Here is a 26,720-nt window from a genome sequence, read left to right as displayed (position 1 = left end):
CCCTTTGACCAGAACTTTACGTTTCGATTGCTGTACTATCATGGCTTGAGCTTCCTTGGTCCTAAAAGAGTCAATCATTTTAACAAAGTCCCTGCGTCTGTGGGCAGATGCCGCCGACATATTAGAGAAAATCCGAAAGTTATTCGCCCCCTCCGCATTGAATGTTTTCTTAGAAAATGCAGTGTTTATAATTTTCTCTTTTATCCTAAAATCAGAGAAGTTGAGCAAAATTGTGCGGGGGTATTTCAGGTTATTGGGTTTATACGCTGGGACTCTGTGGGCCCTTGTGATCGTTAGGTCACCTTCAAGCTCAGGTATAGCTTTTTTCGAGAGGGACTCTGACCATTTAACTACGTCCTTATCTTCCAGTCCCTCCGGTATGCCTACTAGCCGAAGGTTGGACCTCCTGTTGCAATTTTCAAGGTCCTGCATTTTTTCCGTTAGTTGAGTTTTCTCTTTATTGGACACTTGAAGATTTTGTTGCATTGCCGTGAGGGAATCCTCCAAGGTCGAAATCCGAGCCTCAGCTTCAGAGACTCTTAGGGGGAGATTACCAAGACATTCCTCCATTTTCGTAAGCCTGCTGAGCAGCTGAGAGATTTCCTGAGCTTGAGAATTTTTAAAGTCTCTTAGTTCCTGAAGGATAGTTGCAAGCATGTCTTCGATAGAATTCCCTTTTGTAACATACGTAAGAAAAGACAAACTGGCCTCTTGGAAAACCTGAGGTGCATGTGGACTTGAGACTTGGCTTTGAGCTTTTGTAGTTAGCTTGCGGCTTGGGCTAGTAGTCAGCTGGACCGGAGGATTAGAAAGGGTCTTGGGAAGCGCAACGGAGGGGGAAACTCTGGTTGATACCATTAAAGCTGCCATGGCTGCTTCTTCCGAGCCTTCTTCTGAGCCTGCCGTGACCGCTTGCGCTGTCTCTGGTGGCTCAGGTGTTGTAAAGCTGTTTATGTTCCCTCCAGCGTTCCCTCCAGCATTAGAGGCATCCCGGTCCGGCATATCACTCATCCCTTCTTGACTGATCTCACCTCATGCGGGAGTGCTCGAGAGTTGCCCCTGTTGGAAAAGGGGTTTTGAGAAAAGAGGGTATTGCTTGGGGGTTGATTGACTCTCAGAACCCTTAGCCAGCGGCACATTAACAGCTGTGACCACTTTGTCCACCGCTCTGTCCACCTGGCCTGACTTTGTTCCCTTGTCCTTCCCATCCTCCTCTCCCCTCTCACCGACAGCAAGTAGACTCAATTCTGCTGAGAGCTCAGACAGAGTCAAACTCTCTGCATCTTCGTCTTCCTCGCCCTCCTCCTGATCATCTTCGTTATCCTCGTTATCTTCATCCACTTGTTTCCTTAAGACATTATATTTATTTTTTCTGTATATTTCGGCAGTCTCCATTGCCTTTTGTTTCAGGGCGTTTTTCTGTTGAGTTTTCCTTCTACTTTTTTTCTCTCCCTTGGCTGCTGCTGCTACTGCCGCAGGTGGAGGTCTAGTCGCTATCGGTGACTTTAGTAGCTCCTTCCCCAGCTCTGGCTTGGTCTGCTTGCCTTTTAATCTTGCTGCCATATCTGCGTGTAATATGTTGGAGTTTAGCTCACGGTGTTGTCGAATACCAAAATGCGCTAGTTCTCTCAGTTTTCTCAGATCATAGAAAACACCCCCCGCTTATTATCCAATTATTTTAACATGCAAGAGAGGTGATAAGTCCCAAAAAAAGTTCTGCCAAGTCTTGTTCAGCTCAGCCACCCTTTAAACCGCCCAATCTAAGCTCCCTTTTCCTCACACTAGTATCTGCTACCCCCTTTGCTTGGACCTTGCTTCAATAGTTCTAGGCACACAGAAGCATAGAAGGATAGCGAGGCTCCGTGGCGAGGGACAGCTTAGCTCGTAGAACTTGAGTGCAGAGCTTGTAGCAACTTGGCGAGTCAAGCAGACATGGAGGAGAGTTAGGTGAGTTATAGAGGAACGTGCAGTAAGTATGGCATAAGCACAGGAGTGTGGGAGTACGACCAGAGTACCTCAGCTCTCGAAGTCTCGAAGTCCAGCAAACGACATCTCACGGCGTTGCAGTCATGGGCGGAGCCACACAGAAACAGTCCAGCAAACGGCACGGGAGCGGCACGGGAGCAGACCAGCAAAACGGAATCTCACAAAAAGTCTGACTTCTACATCCGAAGCCGCCGTTGACTCGGGCAGCAAACCCCCCCCCCCAAGGCAGCAGCAGTGGGGCGTTTTGTTTAATCGTCCCGGAGTTTTTTCCCCCAGTAGCGCTCCCGCGAGGAGCGTGAATCCGGCATTGCATTCATTGGCGGGGGCACACGGGAACATGAAGCACTACGGCGGCGTGCGTGGGGTCACGTCAGCCGTTCATTTTAGGGTTCCTCGACCCAGGGTTCACGATGTTATCGCCATTCTTGATAATAAGCAAAAATAGCAGCTTTGATCCATCAGTGCTAACCACCCCAACATCCCCACAAATCCAACTCTGCTCCTTCTGTCATTTCCATTGCTGAGCTCTCACAGGTGCACCTTCTTTACTGTCTTTGACTTAGCTCCCTCCTTAAACCCCTGGATGTAGCTGTAGGTAGCAGTCAAACCTACTTGCAATCTACTGTCCGTAATAATTTATCAAGTCGATGGATTAACAAATTCACTGTTTGATGATAACTCAATCACTGTCTTCAAAGACATACACCTGGCAAGACTCAAAATCATTTGTTGAATCAAACATTCTAAAAAAGGGGAGCTGAGTAGCTGTTTTCTGTTCTACCAAATTAAACTGCACAAAACGTCCCAACATCCCACTTCCCTTTTATGCAAGTGTGGCGTTGCCAGCTTTACAATAATGTAAATGTAAATGTAGTATACTTGTAAAGCGCACAGCTGCCCCAGCAACGGGGCGTCCCGGCGCTGTATAACTCTGGGGAACCCGTCCTGGCTTTCCCTGTGGGATGGTCCCTTGCTGGGAGTCCCCAAGGTGGAGCCAGGCATCCCCGGAATTGGTGGGGCCGTTGTGGAGATTAGGCAAGCTAATGCCCAGAGTTGCCGAGGGGAACCCCTGATTAGAGTAAGCACCGAAGCGAGAATTATCGAGTCCGCTGACCAAGGTCCACGACCCTGCCGCGCCGGGAATTGAACCCTGGTCCTGGACTGACTTCTGCTCTCAGGCCTGCCGCCTCTAACCAGTGAGCCACACTACTCCACAATAAAGCACAACAGAAATCTAGAGACACACCATTTGCAACCTTTTGCTCCAAAATGCTCTGATCATCTGTGTGTGGACATACCTGAGTCTCATACTGCAACAGAATTACTGTAATTCAAGAAGGAGAACCAGACACATATCAGATTTAGTGTCCATGCATACCATAGGAACCCCCAGCATGTCACTGCAAGACTATTCTTTATCAGGCAATCCTCACTTTTTTCTACAACTCTCAACACAGCTGCACCATCCTATCCCTAGTAGAAGCACTCTCTCCCACTAACCCCTCTCAGGTTCTTTCAGGCTTAAGGCAGTGTACTAGACACCCAATATAAACTTTCTTATCGCTTCTACCACAACAATTCTGCAGGATGATCGCACTTGGCAAACTAGTACTACCCAAATCCAGAAAGCAAAGGAATGTCTCACAGTTATAGTACAGCAGAAAGTAGGCAGATATCAAATTGCCCAGTTGTAAACCCGAACACCAATGGTGATGAAGATGTAATATGCTGCAAGAAACACCGGAGGGAATACTATAAATCTATGAGTCATTGACAATATTTAATCAGAAGCAGTGGGATTTTCATATCTATAAATGGCCAATCTGGACACTAAAACCACCATCTGCAGGGCTTCTGAAGGATCAGATTCTTTGAATGCACAATTCTGAATATCTGACATACCACCTGGAGTAGCCCAGATGGGAAACATCCTTTACAACGCAGCTTTTACCACGCAGTGCCTTTACGACGCAACTTTTACAACGCAAACCATTACAACGCATTGCGCTGGGGGCGCTCTAGGATAGGGAATAAGTTTAATTTACTATTCAACACCTTCCCTAGTATCCACGGGGACTGGAGTTGGAATAGTAAATTAAACTTTTCACTATCCAGCACCCCAAAGCGCTATGCGTTGTAAAGGTTTGCGATGTAAAAACCGCATTGTAAAGGCATGCGATGTAAAAGCATGCGTTGTAATGTCATACATCCAGCCCAGATGCTCTCCCTTCCCTCTGGTATTTACCTCTGGGTCTAGAGCCCAGGTCTACAGGCTTTAGATTTGTAACTCTAACCCGCGGGTGTATGAACTTAGTTCTGTGCACTGTCATGCCACTTGCCCTATCTGGAAGGTGGTTAGAAAAATGTAAACATAAGAGAGACAATTGGGACAATGACACTATAGTAAATTTTGGGTTATTGTTTCATGCTACCTACACCTAATATGAGGGTAAATTGAAATTCTAATAGTAATGAGGATGTGTTTTGCTGAGAGACTAATGACCTTGCTAGTACTAGTTTGCAACAGCTTCAGAGTACGCCACAATTTCGGAATTTTGTGATTATAGAGACCTGGTGTTAAAGGACCTCGTGAAGGAGGAGGTTCACAAAGGGTACCATTTAGGTGAGACAATTTATATAGAACTATTGTAGTTTGCGTAGTTCACGCACGTGTGTTGGGATTTGGCACTGACAGTGATGTTTTTCGTGTGATACACAATTGTGGGTTTTTGGATATATAGGGTGATTTTATATACGAATTGAAGTGACTATATGATTATGTTCTTACAGCAGACGGTGGACCAGACTGTGGTTGGTATCTCTGATGGATGCCATTGATTAAAGGATGGTATGTTTTTTTTTTACATATTTATGTTTTTTCACACACTGAGAAGAGTGACTATAAACAGGTGCTGAAGAATGACACATACTTGAAGGTCAATAGGCAGAAACATGTTGACCATATCCTGAAAGGGTAACATCCATAACCCTTTTTCACTTCACTTTTTAGTCCTAACAACTGGGGACCATATTCAAATTTAGTTTTGTCCACCAGGAGTTAGTTTTAATTCACCATTGATGTTATTTTGCACTCTGCCCCTCGCTCCTGAGTACATTGGGGGATTTATAAAACACCACACGCTCCTCTTCTGCGGGAGAGTTGTAGCCCACACTGTGTACCTTGCGGACAAAGTGTGCAAGAGGGAACCCAATGATGAAGCATGTCACCCTCGGGTGAGTGAGGGTTCTCGTCTTTACAAGACAAATTGTCCATTGCCCATATATACCTCCCTACGCACACACCCACACACACAATTTTTTAGACTTTATGTAGATCGTCCAGCTTTCTTAGTGTGAGTTTAGATATAGTGGAGAAAGACCGTAGATGAAATTACTCAGCAGGTTACCCTCATTGTGATAACTGCACAAGGAAGTCCAGATTACTGCAGCCCCTGCACACAACCCACTGAGCATTTCTGGAGGCCTGGTGCTTGTGCTTTCCGGGTAACTACCAGCCCATAAATGATTCAGGCATGCAGTGGTACTTCAAACCTGATTTCTTTCTTAGAATAGCCCAGTCAAGCACAACAGTAAGAAAAGGCTCTATATATTTTAAATTGGTCATTTCAACAGTTTCATTATGTTGATTGCTTCATGAATAATACTGCAGAGAATATAATTAAGACATCACGTGTGCATGTTGCTAGCAGTGAGAATAAAATAAAGAATTGTAAACATTTTTAGAATGTTCCTTATAGCCTAGCACCCTAAATCTTCCTCTATGTTCTACAACATAAGAAAATTGAGTAGCTAACTTGCCTTAACATTTTAAGAGTGCCAGTGCACTGCATACTGTTCATAGCAGATCAGCTGTGTTTATCACACTACGACCGAAAGAGAGTTTTTCCTTGGAAGGAAAACAAACGATCAGCTGGGCTTAGCTCCTAACATCTCCGTATCCATTCTCTGCAAAAAAGAGGATACGCTTTGCAGACCAATCATGACAACCTAGTTCAAAGGCTTTTCCATTTCAGTGGCCAATTCAAGTGGTTAATGTAGGATATTGACCACTGACATTTAGCCTACATTCCAAAATCTAGTGGGGACTTTCCAAAATCCAACATGCAACCAGTCTAAACCAGCAAGTTGAATATTCTATACAGATATCTACTGGAGTTAGTGAATGAGAGGGACAATGAATTTGCTCTGGCCAACATCAGATGAAAGCACCTCTTGATTTCAGTGCCTTAGACATACCTTTTGGATAGGGAAAGCAGCCCCATTGTATATATTTTCAAAACAGAGCTGGGAGTTTCTATTCTTTTCACAGTTGCCCTGACTGGACACCACTCAACCAAGCACAGCCAAGCTCTGGGAACCTTCTACACAGTTTCTTCATGGAATCTTCTGCCATGTATTATGAGACTACAGCAGCCCAAGACATAGTGCCCTTTGAATGAAGTAGCGTCAGGTCAGTTTCAGATGTTTTTTAAAATCTGATAGAGCAAATCAAACCAAACCTGTTTACAGTTCTCCAAAGCCTGCTAAGTTTGATGGGTGGACAGACACACTCAAACAAAAATTCATATGCTTTCTTAGAATAACATTTCCCTCCCTCAGTGTCTGTTCCTGAAAAGGAATTCTGCACTTCCATCCGTAGGAAAATATTTCCTCAAAAAATACAAATTAAAAAGATTTACTGCATTTGAGTCGCACATGCCCATTTGTCGATACGGGTGTGCAGATCTGGAGTTTATGGGACCCTGGTATGGAGTTAGTGAACTGAGTGATAGTACAACTTCAAATATCTCCCTGATGGCAGCATTAGAAGAGTTTATGGATGGGGACAAAGCAGGGTCTGTGATTGAAGTGCTCATGGCAGGAAGTGCAGGTTATGGCTTTGTAGCAGTACTGATTGGAAGTAAGGGCAGTATGAGAGTTTCTACATTGTACTGCAGTCTTATAACACTTTATACACCTAATGAGATGCCAAAGGATGTGAATGTATGTGTCTGCGTATGCAAGCATCAGTATGTGGGTGGAAGTGCTGAGAGGGGATGGGAGCCTGCCCTTCAATTCCCACCCTTGGACAGGCAAATACTTTTGTTGTATTTTCAAAGGCAAAATGGCTTACTTTTTGCTTTCTCTATGAAGAACTTCCCCTAACAGATCATATCTTCTAGTTTTTTTGTGATTTTATATAGCGTGGACACTGCTCTGGGACATCATAGTTGTTTACAATAAGCTCAAAACATATTCATAATAAATAACAAATATACGTGAACATTGAAGGTAGAGTGGTCACCAGGTTAGCCTCCCCCAGGTGCTTCACTTATATAAATAGCAAAAACATAGCAAAGAAAAGCAGGTAGTACAGTGCCATGTGAGGAATGTCAATAGTTTAGGTAGGTTGAGGATGAGATGTGATTGGGGAGAAGGTGTTGTTTAGGCCAGGTGTTCTTTAAAGAGAAGAGCTTTAAGATCTTTTTTGATGGTGACATGACATGTGGTTAGCTGGAGGGTCAGCGGGAGAGAGTTCCCGATTCTTGGGAGGCAGTTGTTAGGAGAGGTACAAGGCTCAAAAGTAGTGAAGAGCTTTATGAGTGGTTTTGGCAGTTTTAAATTGAGGCCTCATCTCTATGGACAGCTACAGAAGAGAACAACCACATCTAGATGTGGTTGAATTTCTTGTGTCCTGTCAAGAAGAGGGCTGCAGCATGTAGGACTGCTCAGTGGACCTAGGTGGACTTTGGCTATGCAATTTAACTGTCAGTCTGCTTGGCACAAGTACCTGGACAACAGGTAAAGGTCTTGTGCTGAGATGAGGTTCCTGATTCCCCAAAGCAGCCCTAGCTGGTCCCAGGGACTATTATCCATGAAGGCAATATGGCTCTGGAGGTTAAGAAATCTGTCAAGGTTGAATCTGAGAGATTTGACATTCTGAGTGATGAAGGGATAGTCATCGGTGTTTGGGAGGAGTTCCATTTGGCCTTGGTTCAAAGAGTTAGCTTCCTTTGGCTGTATGAGAAGATATCCGTTTTCACCAGGATTAGTTTGAGATGATTTTGTGCCAACCAGGCTTAAAGTCAATTCAGGTAGTTGGTTGAGTCTTCTGGGTTTGATATCTTCAGGTAGATGTGGGTGTCATCGGCATACATGTGAAAGAAGACCTCTGAGTTTCTGTAGATCATGCAGTGAGGTTAGAATTGGAGGTTGAAAAGGGTTTTGGAGGGAATCGAATTATGGCGGACAGCTTGGTGCAGACTAACTTGAACTGAGATTGCGTCCCCAATTCTTACTATTTGAGAGTGGTTTGCTAAGAATGAGGTGAACTATGTAAGAACAGGACTATCAATACCTTTTTGAAATCCACAAGAGGTGTGGAACAAGATCTCCTACAAAGTCAAGATGGCCTCCTGGAGTCATTAGTTTTCCTTTTTCACAACCAAACTCAAGCTTTGGGAGTTTGATTTTGAAAAATGAAAAACATTGTAAAAATGTGATGAACAGCCGTCATGTTTGAAATGTCCACAAGCCGGTGGACAACTCTAGATTTGGGGTTCACCATAGTGACAGAGTCAATCGATCCGTCCACCCATGTCTAAATCAGGCCCAAAATGTTTATCTCTGACATGCAAGATAAAACTTTTATCCATCCACATCCAAAATCGCTGCTCATGCGTTGAACTAACAGTATGTATAATACTAATCTTTCACTTGGTACTGGTGATGAATACTTGTATTCACTGTTTTTATTTTATCATATATTTTAAATCATTTTCATCACTGATTGACCAAACAATGTCTATTTATTATGCAGATTCCACATAAGGTATTACCGGGAAGTGTTGGCAATGATTTTTGCCATAGAAGAAATTAACCAGAATCCAGACTTACTATCAAATATCACCTTGGGCTTCCGGATCTTTGACTCCTGCATGTCCGAGGCCAGGGCCATCCAGGGCACATTGGAGCTGCTCTCTGGTAAGGATAGACCAGTGCCTGGCTACAGCTGCCGGCGCCACCCTCTCCTTGCTGGAATCATTGGAGAAACAATGTCCTCACTGACCGTCCCCATGGCAGTCATCATGGGAAGCTTTCACTACCCACAGGTACAAAGAAAATATTTTTAATAAAGACCAGGTTAATTGTGAAGACTACAGACATAATGTATTGGTTTAAACAATTCTTCATCACTTAATAATAAATAATAATAAGTAAGCTTATAAAGTGCATGGTTACATTCACTAGTGTGCCCCCGCGCTGCAGCTCACAGCCCTGTCTGTTGCAGTAACATGACTTGAGTCAAAAATGAACACCCTACTATTGTAGGAAATTTGAAAATTGTCCTGATCAGATGATTTCTCCTCGGGTCACCTGCCAATATGAAATGTGCCTGATCATGTGCTGCACTGATTTACAATACATCTCATCAGACCGCACCTGAGCATCAATATCACCATCTATATCAGAAGATGGTTAAGAACGTGTGAAGGTCATTACAGGTCCTTCCCAGCTGGTGATCCTTCATGGGCTTAAATTTCTAAAATATCAAGTGCAGGGTCCCTATGTTTTGATTCAGAAGCCCATTGATGATGCTACTGAACCTTTGGGGTTGTCGAACTCCAAGGCAATGCAGTTTCCATTCCACCTCATGCCTCTTTCATCCATCACCATACATTTATTGCCCCCATATATCACTCGTGCAGGTTCTTTTGCATCTTTGCTTTCTCTGTTTGTCACTGTTTTTTGGTCATTCTCTTTCTTCTTCCTTCTTCTTTTTCTCTCTTTCACTCTTTTGCTATGACCCCTTCATACCTGCCTTGCAGCCTGTTTGTCAGCATCTGGGCTTGTTGTTCAGTGATAGAAAGGTAGTCTGCATATGACCATGTCTGAACTGGGGTGGTGTGGAGTGCAATAAAACAATGGATTTAGGCCCAGATCTCTGTACTGGCGTGAATGTATGACATTGTTCTGCATTCTGTCCATCAACTGTTGTTTTTGCATTTGCCACCCGAGTGGGATGGGTATGCTCAGACGTGAGTCCCATGCTCTCCACACCGCTGTAGTCAAGCTATCCTGGCTGAAGACGGCTGATAGCCAGAAATCGGTCCTAGGATGCTTGATTCCGGTCCAGGAAAGACATGGTTTGGAAGTTCGGGCTGGACTGTTCCCATGAGGCACAGGGTCAAGGCTGATTTGCATATGACCATGTCTGAACTGGGGTGGTGTGGAGTGCAAAAAAACAAGGGGTCTCATTTATGAGAAGTGACGCATCGCTGCGTGAAAGCAGCGGTGCGTCGCTTTTCACTGCGCCCTCCTTGCGAGACCAATGATGCGTCATGTTTACAGTATGACGCATCATGGCGCAAGGAGTTACAGATACATCAGTATTTCTGACGTATCTGTATGGCGCAAAAGTGACGAATTGCTGGAGTGTGTCACAAAAGTGACGCAACTCCAGCAATGTGTCCTTTCACTTGGGGCAAGCTGCATGTGTAAGGACCTGCGTCAGTCTTACGCCTGCAGTGAGGCAGGCTTAAGAAATTGACGCATTTGTGTCCTAGAAGTGACGCAGTGAAATCTTATAGATTTCACTGCGTCACTTCTATGACCCTGTCTTGCGTCAGAACGCCCCCCCGCATACATTATACCTGGCGTAGGTATAATGTAGCGCAGGGGTTAACAAAGTGACGCATCTACCTAGATGCGTCACTTTGTAAATATGGTGCAACAAGGCAAATTTTTTACACCACTAGTGCGTCACAAAAAGTGACGCACCGGCGGCGCAAAAGTGACGCACCGCCTCATACATGAGGCCCGATGGATTTAGGCCCAGATCTCTGTACTGGGGTGAATGTATGACATTCTTCTGCATTCTGTCCATCAACTGTTGTTTTTGCAATAAGGTAGTACGGCATCAAGATCACTTACCACTCACTCAAGCAATGGAGTAAATTGCTCAATTTCCCTGCAGGGGGGGCTTCCTGGTAGATTTATAAACAAGCACCAAGCTTGCAGTAATTTATAAAGCAGTGCCAAGAACCACCACCACAGTGATACCTGTCAATATATTTAGTTGTTTGGTGCAGAACGGATCCCTGCACCAAACAGTTTTCTTTTCAAAAAGAGAATCCCAAGACAGGATTTTCTTTTGAAAATAAAAATAAAATGAGAGGACTCTTATGACGAGGGGAGCATTTAGCAGATTTCACTGCCCTTTGCCGCCAGTGTTTACCTGGTTATGATGGGCATTGAAAACTGACCTCTAATTCCACCCATCTAAACCAGGTGGATAGAATTTGAGGTCTGCCTCCAATGGCCCTTACTCCACAGGGCTGCCAGAGAGGGATAATCACGGTGGAAACTGATTATTCCTATGATCTTCCCACATATAAACATGGCAGGCAGGCCATTATCTCACCAATATTTATTCTCTGTTGCTGTATACATACCACCAAGATATAAATCAGGCCCTAGACTAGTCTTTGAGAAAATGCATGCCTCTAAATATTGTGTCAGTTTGTCAAACAGAAGGTGCTACTCCATTCCTCAGTCCCCTTTGGGTCACTGACATGCTGCCGGCTAGTAGTCACTACAAGTCTTCAGAACTATGGGGCATATTATCAAGGAGGGCGATAAGAGATTATTGCCGCTTTAGCGGCGGTTTTCCGCTGCTAAGGGTCGATAATTCTATCGCCCTATTAGCAAGCTGTCGCTAACAGCAGTAGGCGATAGCGAGCGGTTTGGGACCCGCTTTGCACGTCAGGGATATTTATCGCTAATGACATGCAAAGTGGGCATACCCAACCTGTTGGCGACTGAAAACAGTGGCTAACATCGTTTTCGCCTATTATCAACGCAGGCGTAGCGATGGAGATATTCGCCTGCTTAGACCAGTTCTTAGCCATTATATCCAATGGGAGGTGGATATTATGGCTAAGACCCTATTGGCGTTAATGCATGAATATCGCTGTATTCTCAGTGATATTAACGCATTTCGCTGCTATCGCCGGATATTTTATCGCTTTAGAGATAAACGTTGCTAATAGCACATTATCTCTGCGATAATATCCGGTGATGCTTGGCGATAAAAAAAAAAACTCGCTAAGCCCATTTAGTGATTTAGCGATAAATATTGCTAGTTGTTGGTAATATGCCCCTATGTTACCAGCACCATACCCCACAATCCTGGGAATACCAAGGCTTTATTCATTGGGTTGCTGGGAATACCAAGCAACCCAATGATTAAAGACTGGGTTCATCTTCCTCTTGCCAAGCTATAGCACCACTCTCTGTGAATTAGGGTGCTGGAGTATTTTTGTGTAGAGTTCTGTTAGGTTTTGGAGAGAGCAAACCAATAATATATCCAATGATATTCCTTCCTTAAATCAGAAGCTGCATCAAAAAGCAATGACAAATCTAAAGAGATCACACCGTGGTGTATCTATACTTTAATACAGTGTATTTGATATGTTTCTTCTTTAGTCTAGACAGATCCTACATTTCTAGTTGACCTCATCTTCACTCAAGCTCATTTCTCACATATAACTATGGTCCCGCCCCTATCCCCGTGGTCCCCTCCATGTTTGTTGAGCCTCCATATACCTGTGCGGGCCTGAACAAAGTCTTTATGTATAAGGTTCTGTTAGTTCTGCCTCTTGTATCCCCCGGGGCTTCATAGTTCATGTGTTCTGAGTCTGAGTTTAAGCTTTTAATACTTGGCACATCGCCAAGTCCTTCTTCCCTTTCTCTTTCCTTTACTTATATTTGTTTACTGTGTAAGAGAGGGGTTTTCAAAGTTCATTTCAAAATCCTATAGAGTTTTAAAGTAGCTTTTTTTCTTTTCACTCTTTTGTTTTTTTGTATTATATTATTGTTAGATTTAGTTTATTGTATTTTTGCTGACCTTTTTTTTTGTGTTCAAGTCGTTTTTATTTTTATTCATAAAACAGAAAGCAAATATACAGACATTAATGCGATACAGTCATGTGAGTACACTACAGTGGTCAATGAAAGTAAGAAAATAAGAAGATATGAAGATAAGAAAGTGAAATAAGAATAAAATAAGATCAAACCAGATCCACATCGTCATCACTGATTAACATTTGACAATCAGACAGTTGGTATTGATACTTGAGATGGTAGTCCATACAATAAAGTGTCAAATGGTTGATCATGGGAATCATAGTTGACATTCAGCAGTACAATAGCACAATACAACATGCTTATGATAACAGTGTGGGCTTAGATTGATAATCAATTCTGAAAATTCTGAAAATTATACGAATTATATAAAACCGTCGTGCTGATGCGCCTATAAAGTATACGAATCAAGTTGTGCAACCAGAATTTTTGCTGAACTTTTAAGACTGGTAGAAGTGGTACTTGATTTAGACCTGTTGTATTGTTGCCCTGTGCTTTGTTTTTCTCTTGTTTGGAGATCATGTGCTTCGGTACCTGGGTTTGATACTTCCTAATTGTTATTCTCTCTTTTCATTCTTAGTGAAGTTTTGTAATAATGGGCAAAAGGAAGTACTCGGAAAAATTTGTAGCTGAGCCTACAGTAAATTCTTGATTGTTAACCACAAAGTAGCACATTACATGCTCTAGAATCCCTTATTGAGGAAGTAGAGCATATTTTGCAATCTGTCTAACCCACCAATTTAGGTGCAAAACCTAAAAATCACAAGTTGCACCTTTGTTCACCAAAGTGTCTGGCAAACCCAAAATCGATCCACCTACTAATAGTTGCCCAAAATCCTAGGAGGGAATGAGTGGCCTATTCAAATCCTAATTTGCATCCACATCTCCCTGTCCCATTAATGGCATCACTCGTTAGTTCCAATTGTACACAGACATACTCAAATTCTCCTCACTTTTCTCTGGTGACCCCATTAGAAAATCATTTGGGTCTTGCTCACTATCAACGTCCCCAAACATTGCTAATCTTTTTGTAGAAAATTCACCGCCATTGCCGGCTGTTTACAACCAAATAAGTTGTAGGGACGTGTACCAAGTTAGTTTGAGTGATAGCACAGGCCCCCTTATTAAAGACTCATCTATTTTTATGCAGGGATCTCAAATTACTTCTATAAATAGTCAATTTGACAACTATATCTTGGTTTCCCCGAACTTAGCTGGACTTGGGGGCAAATTAACCCATGTGGATTGGGGAGTCTTTATTGAATACGGTGATGTCCTCATGTTTCAGGAAACTTGGGAAATCACCCCATCGCATAAGCAAAGTTATAGGACCCTTTATGTTCCAAGACACAAGCCCCTTACTGGTAGACCGATGGGTGGCCTTGCTGTTTGTCTTAAGATTTTTCCAGGATATCAAGCCAGGCAGCTTTTGATCAACTCCTCTGAGCTAGAAGTCCACTAATCCAATAAAGTAAAAAGAAAATATTTACCACAGGAGTTTTCCAAAATCAATTGAGTCTCCAATAGTGTTTCTTCCAATAGATTTTACTGCTATGATTGTCACAGAGTGACCTAAATAATGAGGGGGGGGTTTAATGTATGTTTGGAACCCTCAGCATTGTTAAAGGAAATTGTAAGTGAGGAAGATTCATATTGGGGTATACCCCAGCTTCCAGGTCTTTACCTAAAAACTTCCTCTAACGTATCTTTACAGTTGTTGGCACTCGGGGGGTGGGGGGATTGGAGGTGCCACCGAACTCTTTGCCGGGCCGGTTTTCGGCCGACTTTGCTACAGGGCCGATTTTGTAACAAAAACGGCCCCAGGGGCCCAGAACCGGCCCCACCCGTGCAGCGCACCGGGGGATCGCCCGGTGCCTGCTATGGCCAGTCCGGCCCTCGTTGTTGGACCTTTGTGTAAGACATCACTTGAGAGCCAGCAATGGTAGAACAAAGTCTGATGCTGATAGACGCCCCACCTTCAGAAAGAACCCACCTTGTTCATATTCTTTCAAATATTAGTTCTTGTGAAAACATTCTTGGCTACTCATTTACAAGGATCCTAGTGTCACTTTTTTGATGCTCCAGAGGCGCAATGTGCCACAGCATATTTATTAGGCCATGCAAGCCACTTTGTGTGGCTTCTTATGGCCTTGTAAAAATGTGCTCCTTTCACGCATAACACCACGTGAAAGGGGCATTTAATGGGTGTTGCTGTGGATGTTCCCACATAACACCCATGGAATAAGGAGCATTCAAGGAATCGTAAACCTGGGAATGGATCAGATTCTAATGTCACCCCAGTGGTGGCATTAGGTAGGCGCAATGAGGAGAAATATCCTCATTTCTGCAGCACACATAGAAAGAGGAAAACACCTCTTGTGATTGTCCTGCACGAAACCAATCACCCTTACAACGCAGACATCCTGCACCATAGCACAAGGGTGCCTGCGTTGGCGCATGGCAGCCCATTGTGAACCAGTGCATGGAAAAAGGACAGGAATGCGCCGTATGTTATAGACCTTTTCTTTTGACGCAAGGCATTGCAGTAAGATTTCTTGCGGAACGGCCCTGCGCCAAAACCTAGTAAATGAGAGCCTTGAAAGGGAGGTAGTGTCCTGAAATGAGAGTCACCGCTTTCCACTGTTACTATCTTTCCGGGCTAACCTTAATAGATCAGCCCCAAATCAATGCTCTTCCTGTGGAGATATAACGATAAATAATAATCGAAAGAAGGTAGGAGGGAGTGTATAGCGCACAATGAGGGTGTTCACGCCCAAATGTATTGGGAGTTCATTCCAAATTTTCATTTATTTACAGAGTCGTTTGTTGTTCTCCATAAAATATTGGATGTCATGATGCATGGTTTGAGGACGCAGAGTTACCTCATTTGCATAGGGCATGCCCCTATGCAAATAAGGGAATACCATCTGAAGGTAGTGCTGGCATATTAAGTGGAGGTGGAGAAGTGTGGCTCAATGGTTAGAGCGGCAGACCTTGATGCAGAACGCTGGCCAGGGACCAGGGTTCGATTCCCGCCTCGGCGGGATCGGGCTTAAATTCCTCTGACCGGATATTCTCGCCTCAGTGCCGAATCTAAGCATGGGCCCCACGCTGCAACTCTGGGCAATAGCTTGCTTAGTCTCCACAACGGCCCCCGATGCACAAGGGATGCCTGGTTTCACCATGGGATGCCCAGGAGTGGACACCTCACAAGGAAAAGCCAGGAGGGGTTCCCTTGTGGTAGGAGTACAAGCGCCGGGATGCCTCCGGGTTACTGTTCGCGCTATACAAATACAACACATTTACATTAAGTGGGCCAGCGCTATCAATAATATAGAAGGGGACGCACAACCATTTGTGTTCTCTTCCATAATATCAAATTGCCCCGGGGGCACACAAAGCGGGAACAAACGCCTGATACGCCCACTTATGTAATACAGCCCCTGGAGATCTACATGGATGGAATTGCCCCCCTTTCATTAAAGCTCTTTATATGTAGTTTAGGCCAGGCACTCTTCCTCTGGCCACTTTTACAGCTCAATGGAAGGGTAACTCAGGGAAAATTAAACTTTGTCCAGCATGTGACAAAACTGATGCCCATCTGTTTTTTGCCTAATACGTACAAAGCATCACAAGCGCTGGATTGCCCCACTATATCGTCTCTTATGAGTTCACCAGTTTCAGGTTGCCCTAAGGATCTGTACGACTGATACTGTGCCTAGTATAATTTTCTCTATTTCTAAATTTTTAGAGAACATTTGACCAAATCAACATAAACTACTTTCACCTTGTGCTTCTCTAGTGACAGCTATAAAGAATAGCCATTGATGGGCATTAGTGAATTAAACTGATGTGCATTTTAGTTGTTTTTAGTAATACAATTAAAAGTATTTTTAAGATTGGCTACTTAATTGTAATCCATGTACATATTTTGTGATGTAAAAATAAAACAAATCCATTGTAATTAGCACATGTATGTTATTAGCTGTTGTTTGGTGATTTATTTACTTTATGTGTCATAATGCGGATGTAGATTTTGTGTACTTGTAATGATATATTGTGGTCTTTTTTAACCTGAATATTTTGTATATTGATTTTATGTATTGTATATTTGAACTGTGACTTGTTTGGTCTATGGCCTAAATAAAGTTTAAAATAAATGAGATATATTCACCCACCAGATGCAGCTGAAGTGGAGCCTGTTAGCTTGGCATGCTATGCATCATTGACAATGGTTGAATGATTGTGCAAAATGTAACAGTAGGCATGACATGCAAACAAAAGCTCAGCATTTAGCCCATCACATAATTAATGTGAATTGACTACATATACTTTGTTTATATATAGGTAAGAGTCCAACACAAACATGTGCATGATTCTTCACATGCCTGAACATGCAACAACATACTAACATAAACATAGAGGTGCACATACACACACAAGCGCATGCAAACATGTGCACATGCATGCACACATGTGCATGCACTCAAAAAGTAAACACACTCTTTTGCTCATTCTGCTCATTTGATGATAGTAGTAAAATGTCTTCCTAATAAACCTCTTGTGGAATACTTTATATTTTTGACAGATCAGCCATTCAGCTGTGCTGTCCACCCTGAGTGACAAAGTCAAGTTTCCATCTTTCCTTCGCACTGTACCTGGAAACACCTTCCAGAATATTGCTCTTGCTCGCCTCATAGGTCACTTCAGGTGGACCTGGGTGGGCATGATCATCTCAGATGATGAGGTGGGCCTGCAGGGAGGCCAAGAAATAAGAAAAGTGAATGAGGAAAATGGTGGTTGTGTGGCGTTTATTGAGAAAATGCACTTGCTGTACTCCAAAGAGAGGGTCCTCAAAGTTCTGGAAAGGATCCGTAGACATTCCGTGAAGGTGATCATCGTCCACAGTGCGGAGATGCACATCAAGCTCTTGTTAGAAACTATTTATGCACAGAATGTGGTGCACAAAGTCTGGGTGTTCTCTGCACTTTTTGCCATGACCCCTGGAATCTTCGCAAATCAAGCATGGAAAATACTCAACGGCACTCTGGGACTTGTACCTTCTACAGGCGCCATGCCAGGATTTGAAGCATTTCTGTATAATCTGCATCCAGACAAATCTCCTGGTGACATCTTCATTAACAGCTTCTTGGAGCAGGCATTCCACTGTAGGTGGTACCAGCCCAACCAGACTGGGAGCACCAGCCCCGAGGAGCAGGGAGGGCAGGTGATGCCCTGCTCTGGGAAGAAGGCTTTGAATGAGGTAGACAAGCCAATCTTTGAACTCAATGACCTGAGCTACACCTACCACAGCTACACAGCAGCCTACGCCTTTGCACATGCACTGAACACGCTGTTATCCTGCCCACCAGGGAAAGGTCCCTTTACCAACGGAAGATGTGCTGACATCAACCACATCCGACCTTGGCAGGTAATGTCAACACAGAAAAATGTAGGAAATTTAGGGATGAATCATGGGAACAGCTTTGTGGTGGCACTGTTTGAATTTTTGGGCTGTGTTGGCTGGATAGCTTAAAAAGGATTGTGTAAATAGTAGTTGAATTTGTAAATAGTAGTTGAATTTGTCAGAGATAAACTATGAATTTGTTAGTAGTAAATTTAACAGTAATTGGTGTAATCTATTTTTCTATGTATTTGACAGCATTCTAATATATTCAGTTAAAAATTAACTCTACTCATAGCTTATACTTATGATAAATTGAAATACCACTAAAACGAAACCGATTACATTCAAAGTTCCTTTTATTTATTCTTTTTAGTTTTCCTCTATTCCTGGCAATTTACTTTAGCCTCCACTTCTCCTTTAGATTTCAGAAACTTTTATAACTTTGCACTGGAGCACTGTGACATAATTCTTCTTTTTGGACCTACTTCTGTATTGTAATTCTGTTGCTAAGTTCAAATTAGTGGCCTTTAGTCCAGAAAATAGCTGGATCCACGAACTGGTTAAACTGCTGTAAATTGAATGGACTTCATCTATCATCATGAGTGTGACGCTAATTTGTAAGATATAGACCTGCATGAGCGGTGGGAATGGGGCAGGGCAGAACAATGACCTGTGCGTGTCCGGTCCAATCAAAACTTTCTATTCAATGCACCATGAGGTAATGAAGAAAAGTTATTTTGTAAATTGGTGTTATTTTAATACCCAAACTACCAGGATTGCAGTGGGAGTATGTGATCCACTAGGGTTATACAATTTTTATTAAAATTGCGACTGCACCGTGATGATATGCAAGGGTGCCTCCCCCATTCCAGTTATGCCTTCTAATTGTGGACTTGTCACATCTCCTCCCACCTTCTCACTTGGAATCAGTCACGCTGTGTGTGCACCTTGAACTGGAGTCAGAGGGAGAGACATCATTGAAAGGACACTTCAAATTCACCGTGGAGTATATACAGGTTTCCAAATATATGCAATGTTACACAACAGGGTTGGAATTGAGACTACATGACCCATTAAGGGTTTGTCTGTGAAAAGCGTGGCTGCTCCATGGAGGGTATGCAATGCTGTCAAAGGTGGTACATGCACACCAAAATTCAAAGAAGTAAGAGTGAGTTTCAATCAATTTAAATGTTGTGTGCGCAGATCGGGTATCGCTCCCTGGTCCACAAGCATTCTACTGTATCATGAAAGCGTCCCCCTAGGGGAGACGTCCCCTCAGTGCACAGCTTGTTCTCCAGATGAGTGGAATGATCCCATTAAAAATGCTTTAAACCATTAATGATCAGACAATTGAATTTATTATTTTTTCTTCATAAATTCTTTTTGCAGTGGTAAACAAGTGAACTATCACAAGAGTTGCACAGGAATCCAAAGCTTGGCATTGGTTGACAATAAAGTAGGGGTCCCAATTGGTCAGTCCCAATGCATTTTGATAATGCATAGGTCGCCCATGGATTCTGTGGGAAACGGTGGTGATTAACTTTAAGATCTCAAACTTTCCCCTGATGGAGGGCCAATAGAGCCCAATTTGCTGTTTGTGACCACTAAAAATGGTTGTGCATGTGGCCCAATGCGCCTTTGACACATATAATGATGTCTCACGGGGTCGCAGTTGACTTACCAACTCTTTTCATGTCGCAAACGGCCCAATTCTCAGATTCTATGCAAAAAAGGCACATTTTGCAATTCAGTACCCTATTACCGAATCACAAAATGGGTTAGAGAATTGATATTAGGAAGGTGCGTGTTAAGGGCGTCCCTTCCTAATAGCGACTCACAGTGGTATGTAAGAATGTTATGCAACAAAAATATGGTTGTAAATCATTTGCATTTTACCACCCACTTGAAGTTGGTGGTACCCCATTCACAAACCATTCACAAACAGGAAGGGGTCCTTAGTGGACTCCTTCCCCTTTGTAAATATATGCAAAAACTTTGTTTAAGAGCACGCATTGGTCCCACGGACAACAGCTTACACTTAAAAAATGAAAAGAAAACTTCATTTTTGTTTTTGAAATGCATCCCATTTTCCTCTTAGGCAAACAGGCTGCATTTTCTTAATAACACATTGCTTTATTTAAAAGCAAATATAGACATGGGGGGCTGCTGTCTCAGCAGGCCTTCATCCCTGTGTTTTTAGCTATTCCCAAGAAGCCGCATATTAAGACCTATATCATAAATATTAATGAGGTAAGTCAACTGGGACCCCGTCGGACATCACTAAATGTGTCGAAGACGCATTGGGCCACACAAACGACCATTTTTATTGGTAACAAACAGCAAATTCGGCTGTTTATGACTACTAAAATGGGCTGCAGCAAGTATCAACCCTATTTTGTGACTTGGTAACCTGTTACCGACTCGCAAAATAGGGTTTGCCATTTGGTTTAAGGAAGGGTTGTGTTTAGTTCATCCCTTTCTAATTGCGAGTCACAGGGAAGTGTACCATTGTTTTGCATCCGGAATATGGTTGCAAAACAATTGCAGTATACCGCCTACTTCAAGAAGTTGGTAAGCCAGTCACACACAGGAGGGGGTCCTTAGGAGACCTCCCTCCCCCTTTGTGATTTTCCAAGAACAGGAAGTAGCCCACAGGGCCGACTCTCAAAAACTGAAACAGAAATGTTTCATTTTTCTTTTTTAAATGCATCCTGTTTTCCTTTAAGGTAGACGTACTGCATTTTAAAAAAAACAGCTTTAGTGAAAAAGCACACACACAACAAAGAGAAGTGGGGGACCAGGGGTGAATAAAGGCCCTGTTCTTGTGAAAAGGAGGTAAAATAAAAAGAATGATGACTCTCAAGTATACGGGAGCATAAAGGGGAATCCTACAGATTGTTTCTTGCTGCCCTCACACACCCCTAAGGATGTCATGGTACATCATTTGTCATTGGTCCTCGTTGGGCCGGTGCTGCAATGCCCTACGGGCCCCATGAAGGGTCATTTTGGTGGAGATCTTTTTTTTATTTTTTACGTATGATGGAAGGTGTGTGTGCAAGGGAGTTTGGGTATGTGGGGTGGTAAAAAGTAAGGGATAAAGAATACAATGGTCTAGGAGTTACCAAGAAAACTATTTAAATGTGGAGGTTCTCCTGGCAGCATTTAACATGACCAAATACTGGTTGAAGCTACTGGTGGTGAGTGATGTGCCCAAGTAGCTTGGAGTGAAAAGTAGTGAAATCGGGTCAACATGTTTCGTGTCTAATGGTCCATAACGGAACCACAGCCCTTATTCAGGACTAATAAAAGGGGGATGGTGAACCTACCCCATACCTATGATGTGATATATTATGTTGTATTCCACAATAGTAAAGTACCTGGTGCAGAAGTAGATAAGTTATGATTGTCCACCTAGAAAAAAAATAATAAGCAAAGAAGATTAGAATGCAGCTTATCTCGTATGATATGTCATTGAAATCCTGGAAGTGCCAGTAAAAATGTCTCAACCTGTAGACATGCGCATGCTGCACGTAGCTCTCAAAAGTTGCCCACAAGATGTGGACAGTAAATACTGTCATCTCTTACACAGCACTTATGTGAGACAGAGAAAAACACATACAACAACACAGGGAGAATACACACATGCTAGTGTCACACTGTGGGAAGCCGTGTGACTCCTATGTATCTCATAAAAGGGGTCTTACCCTTTATAACAATCAAATAGTCCCCACTGATCGATGGAGAGTTCTGCGAACTGCTGACGATTAAACAGAAATGAGGTCAGGCTTACATGAGCATCAGAATTCATGTCAGGGAGCTATGCATGGCGGATTGCAATTTGTGAGTCACAAAATGGAATACATGTGGCCATTGGTCATACATGTGGACCTTAGTACATAGTTGTTGGCGATTTCGTAATAAGGAATTGCAAAGATTAGCTATTAAGTAATCGCAAAATAAAATATACCTACACATAGCCCCTGGCTCCCTGCAGGGGGCAGTGCTGCCTCCCACCACAGTCTTGGAGAAGTACAAGAACAAGATACAGATGAGGGGATGTTGAGAACAGAGGATCACGTTCAGGATGGATGTTTCAACTTCAATCGGGGGTTTTCTCTCTCTCCAGATTCTTCATTATTTGAAAAGGCTTCATTTTTTGGCTGGAAAAGGGGAGGAAATCTTCTTTGATGCAAATGGCGATGCCCTCGCCTCCTATGACATCCTCAATGTTCAGATCTCTCTAGAAGATGTCTTCAAGCTCGTCAAGGTGGGAAACTTTGATTCAAGGGCACCAGAGGGACAGGACATCACCATCAACAGGAGCGGCATCCTGTGGAGCGATGGGTCCTCTCAGGTGAGGTCAGTGCTTATAGGAATACGCACTAAAGTTTGCAGGTGGCAGCATGAGAACAGAGTTTGATGCATATCCTTTAAAAATACTTATTCCATATTGAACACATCTATGGAGACAAAACAAATTTCAGTCATTGAATTCTACTGCAAAATGATGTTTGTTTGTCCAAAATGCCTCCTTGCAGGACATTTAGCCACAGATCAACGGTTTTTAAAGATTACCAACAACACTCTACTATAAATGCAATGTAACAGGACATTGTGAACACCCCTCACATATTTAGCCAGTTGGCATCAAGCTATTTATTCATTCAGCACTAAGAAGGAGTAAGAAAAGGGTCAAGCTAAGGAGAGTGATTAAATGGTCAATTTAGGGGGACTGATAAGTTAAAACCAGGAAGTGTGTTATTTTCCAGAGGTTTCTTAGTTAAAGTAGAGGGGAGGGTATGATGTGAGTGTGCAGCACCCAGAGGTCTATTAGTTTGGGTTCTACATTCAGGAGGCTAACTTTCTTTTCGAAGCTCCAACCCTCTGTTTGAATAAGATTGCAATAAAGGCTCCAAGCCTGTTATTAGGGATTAACAACTATTTAATCTCACTCCGAACGTGAGTACAACAAGAATCCGGGAGCTAAATATTAAATTGCATCTCTCTACATCACTGACAGGTAATAAAGAATACTGCATGAACTACCATGTTATAAGGAATACTGCATCACTGCCATGTAATAAAGAAGACATACTGCATCACAGCATATAATAAAGAATACTGCATTACTGGCATGTAATAAAGAATACATACTGCATCACTGCATATAATAAAGAATACTGCATTACTGGCATGTAATAAAGAATACACACTGCATCACTGCATATAATAAAGAATACTGCACCACTGGCATGTAATAAAGAATACACACTGCATCACTGCATATAATAATTAATACGGCATTCTCGGCATGTAATAAAGAATACTGCATCACTGCCTGTTGGACTTGGCCCGCAGGGCTGGTTCACCCCTAAACTTTTTGCTGTTATTTGTGACCCTGTGTCAGTGATTTTTGGGTCTCTGCGCACTTTTCCCTGGGTCCCAGAGTGAAAGTGCGTGCGTGTAGTATGGCTGGCCTGCCCTCCCATAGGAATGCATGGGGAATGTGTGTGTCCCTGGTAGTTCCTGATGCGTGGGGAGTGCAGGCTCGAGTTTAGTATGTCTGAACTCGTGAGAGTGAATGCTGCGAGATGGTGTCTGCGGCATGTATGTGTCTAGAAGGGAAGTGCTACTTCTGGACATTGAGATATGTGTGCGTGTGCTGTGAGGGTGCTGGAGCGTGATTGGCTGGAGCTGGCTGGCATGCCAGGCTCCAGGAAGTCTGGATGGGTCTGCCCGGTGGTGAGTGGGAGATTAGCATGAGTGATGTGTGGGAGGAGTGTACCTGTGTCCTGGATGGGCTGGGTTTTCCCCACACAATGCTGGCTCCGCCCCCCTGTGGTGTGTCTAACGACCCTAGCCTCCCCAGTGAAAGAAATGGGTGGTTGGGCCATCAAGAGTGCTCCAGAGCCAGCTGCAACTGGTTTTCCCCCCACCCTGCACCTTAGACAAAGGATTTGTTAGTATAAGAAGGGGCTGTGTCCCCTTGGAAAATGTTCTGCTTTTGGATCCTGCCAGAGGGGGCTGTTGCTGCTGCTGGGGCCAGGAGGACCGCCACTTGGGGTGTCTCCCTGCCTGGAGACCCAGTGTGCTGGCTCTGGCCCAGCCTTGCCCCCCCTGCCTGCCTCCAGCCCTTGCTGGAGCTGTGTCCTGTCCTCCAGTGCTGAGGAGCACTGAGGACTCCTTGCCAGCAGCCTGAGAGCGCTGCTCTCTGCCCTTCAGCGCTGGGGAGCGCTGGAATCCCTGCATAGCGCTTGGAAGCGCTTTATTTTGGCCCTAGCGCTGTGAGCGCTGTGTTTTCATCCGGTGGCGCTGGAGAGCGCCTACCCTTCGTTCTAGCGCTGCTAGCGCTTTGAGAGCACAGCCGGTGCCCACCCGGCATCTGATCGCCCTGTGTGGCGGTTTGACGGCGCGGGTGCCACCCCGCTCATTGCCGCTTTGTTTGCCCGTTTTTATTGGATTCACGAGGGAGCCCACTCCTCGGATCCTGGGAAGCCGCCTGCCTGCCTAAGAAGCGAGCCGCCGCGCTGCCCGCGGCGACCCGGAAGTGGTAGAGGCCCGGCCAATCCCAGCGCGGCCCAGGAAAGGCCGACCGGAAGTCCCGCCTCCTCAGCCGAGCCGGGGAGGGAGAAGCTGCCGGCCGGGTCCCCGAGGCTCCCCGAGTGGAGAGGAGAGCCCCGGGACGAGGGGAAAGGAGCCCCGCGGCGAGAGGAGCCGCCTGCAGCCCAGAGCCGGTGAGTGTGGCCAGAAGCGAAGGGAGGGGCGCCGGGACACGTTGTCGGTGTCCGCGCCCTTCTCAGCAGCGCGACCTCGCGCCCTTGTGTTTAGAGCCAGAGAGGCTCTTAGGGGGCATTTGTCGTCCTGAGTCCCCAGAGGGGGGGACTCCAAGCGCCCCCACGTGTTCGAGGGTCCCCCGTGAGGGGCCCTGACGCCCGCATCATTGTTGAGGAGCCCGGAGAGGCTCCTGGGGGCCATTTTGTTCGTAGAGCCCAGCGAGGCTCCTACATTGGCCCCCCCATTTGCTCTTGAGCCCTGAGAGGCTCCCCCGCCCAGATGTCGTGTCACGAGCCCTGAGAGGCTCAGGGGCATAATTGTGGTTCAGAGCCTAGTGAAGCTCTTGAGAGACAGTCAGTTGGGCAGAGCCTGCGAGGCTCCAGCGTTGGCCCATTATTGATGATTCAGCTGCCCAGCACTTTGTGGGCAGCTGCCACGTTTAGGCCCTGACATTTGGACACAGAGACTGTCACAGGTGGTGACTTATCTGAGTTTGGCGCAATTGTGTGCTTTTACACCTCTGAATGTTAATGCATCATGTGTGTTGTTTTTACACCCCTACAGGAATTGAGACATGTAGGTGGTTGTTTTTCTCCCTAGTACAGGTGGTGCTAGTGAGGTCCTGTTACCAGTGATTACTGGTTGTGTGCTCTATCTGTATATTGTGTGCTACATTGATTTTACTTTCTAGAGTGCTATTTCTGAAAGTATTATTTCTAAAAGTGCTGATACCCCTGACAGTGGTCCAAGTGGCCCTGTCCTGTGCAATATCCCTTGTAAATTCCGCCCGTGCCTGTTGGCACAGTGTAACAAGATGGGTGTTTTATCTGATGTATATTTATTATAATACAAAGGCTATTTTTACATAACCTTGTGTGGAGTTTCCTTTGTGTTTGGTTGTTGTTGCTGGGGTGCGTGCGCAAATACTTAACCTACATCGCCTCCAAGTTTAGCCTTGCTGCTCGCGCCACGTTACCTAGAGGGTGAGTAGGGGTTATCTTGGCGTGTAACTCCCTTGCCCTGACTTGGGTGTGGTGGTCTCTGACTGACTTTGGCGAAAGCCCTGGCCAGCCGGGGATCCAATTTCCAACATTGGTGGCAGCGGTGGGATAAGGATTTGTGTTTGCGTTGTACCACAGTAGCGGCTGGCCGCACTTCAAAGCTCTACATTTTTAGATAACCACATTTTTGGGGATTATTGTTTTTGGTAAAATTCCATTGTTCTTCTCCTGAAGAGTGTCATTTTATAATTGTGTCCTGTACATTTGTCCCCCGCCCGGCTTCCAGAGTTTGGTACCTGTGTCACTTTGGTCAGGTTGAGAAGTCAGGGGTGGTAGAAACTGCCTTACCGATCCGAGGGGAGGGTGTGTGTGGATGAATGGTGTGTTTTCCTGGACGCATGAGTGAGTTCTTTTTTAAGGAGAGTGTGGAAGTTTTGGAATTGTGTACTCCTACTTCAGATTGCAAGGTCCCTTGTGTTGCACGTGTCTGTGAACATCCTGTCAAGATGGAATCTCCTTTTAACCTTTGTGGCCTGTTTAAGTACAGTGTGCATGAGTTGGTACGGTTATGTAAGGAGAGAGACATCCCAGTGAGTGAGTCAGACCCCCAGTCCAAGCTTAGGGAT

General features: G+C 44.3%; 1 protein-coding gene across 1 annotated transcript in view; it reads left to right on the top strand.

Annotated features, from left to right (window-relative positions):
* The first annotated feature begins 6,702 nt into the window (after positions 1-6,702).
* The window catches only part of LOC144774113 (extracellular calcium-sensing receptor-like), a 47,201-nt gene continuing 27,183 nt past the window's right edge, over positions 6,703-26,720 (top strand). Inside the window, exons 1-4 of the mRNA XM_078659138.1 lie at positions 6,703-7,016; positions 8,807-9,098; positions 17,501-18,343; positions 22,446-22,673. Of these exons, the coding sequence (XP_078515264.1) occupies positions 6,703-7,016; positions 8,807-9,098; positions 17,501-18,343; positions 22,446-22,673 (1,677 nt within the window). The remainder of the gene's footprint in view (positions 7,017-8,806; positions 9,099-17,500; positions 18,344-22,445; positions 22,674-26,720) is intronic.

This window comes from Lissotriton helveticus, chromosome 8 (assembly GCF_964261635.1).
Source record: "Lissotriton helveticus chromosome 8, aLisHel1.1, whole genome shotgun sequence".
NCBI lineage: Eukaryota > Metazoa > Chordata > Amphibia > Caudata > Salamandridae > Lissotriton > Lissotriton helveticus.
The sequence above is the reverse complement of the archived record's forward strand: the minus strand, read 5'-3'. Positions and strand labels throughout refer to the sequence as shown.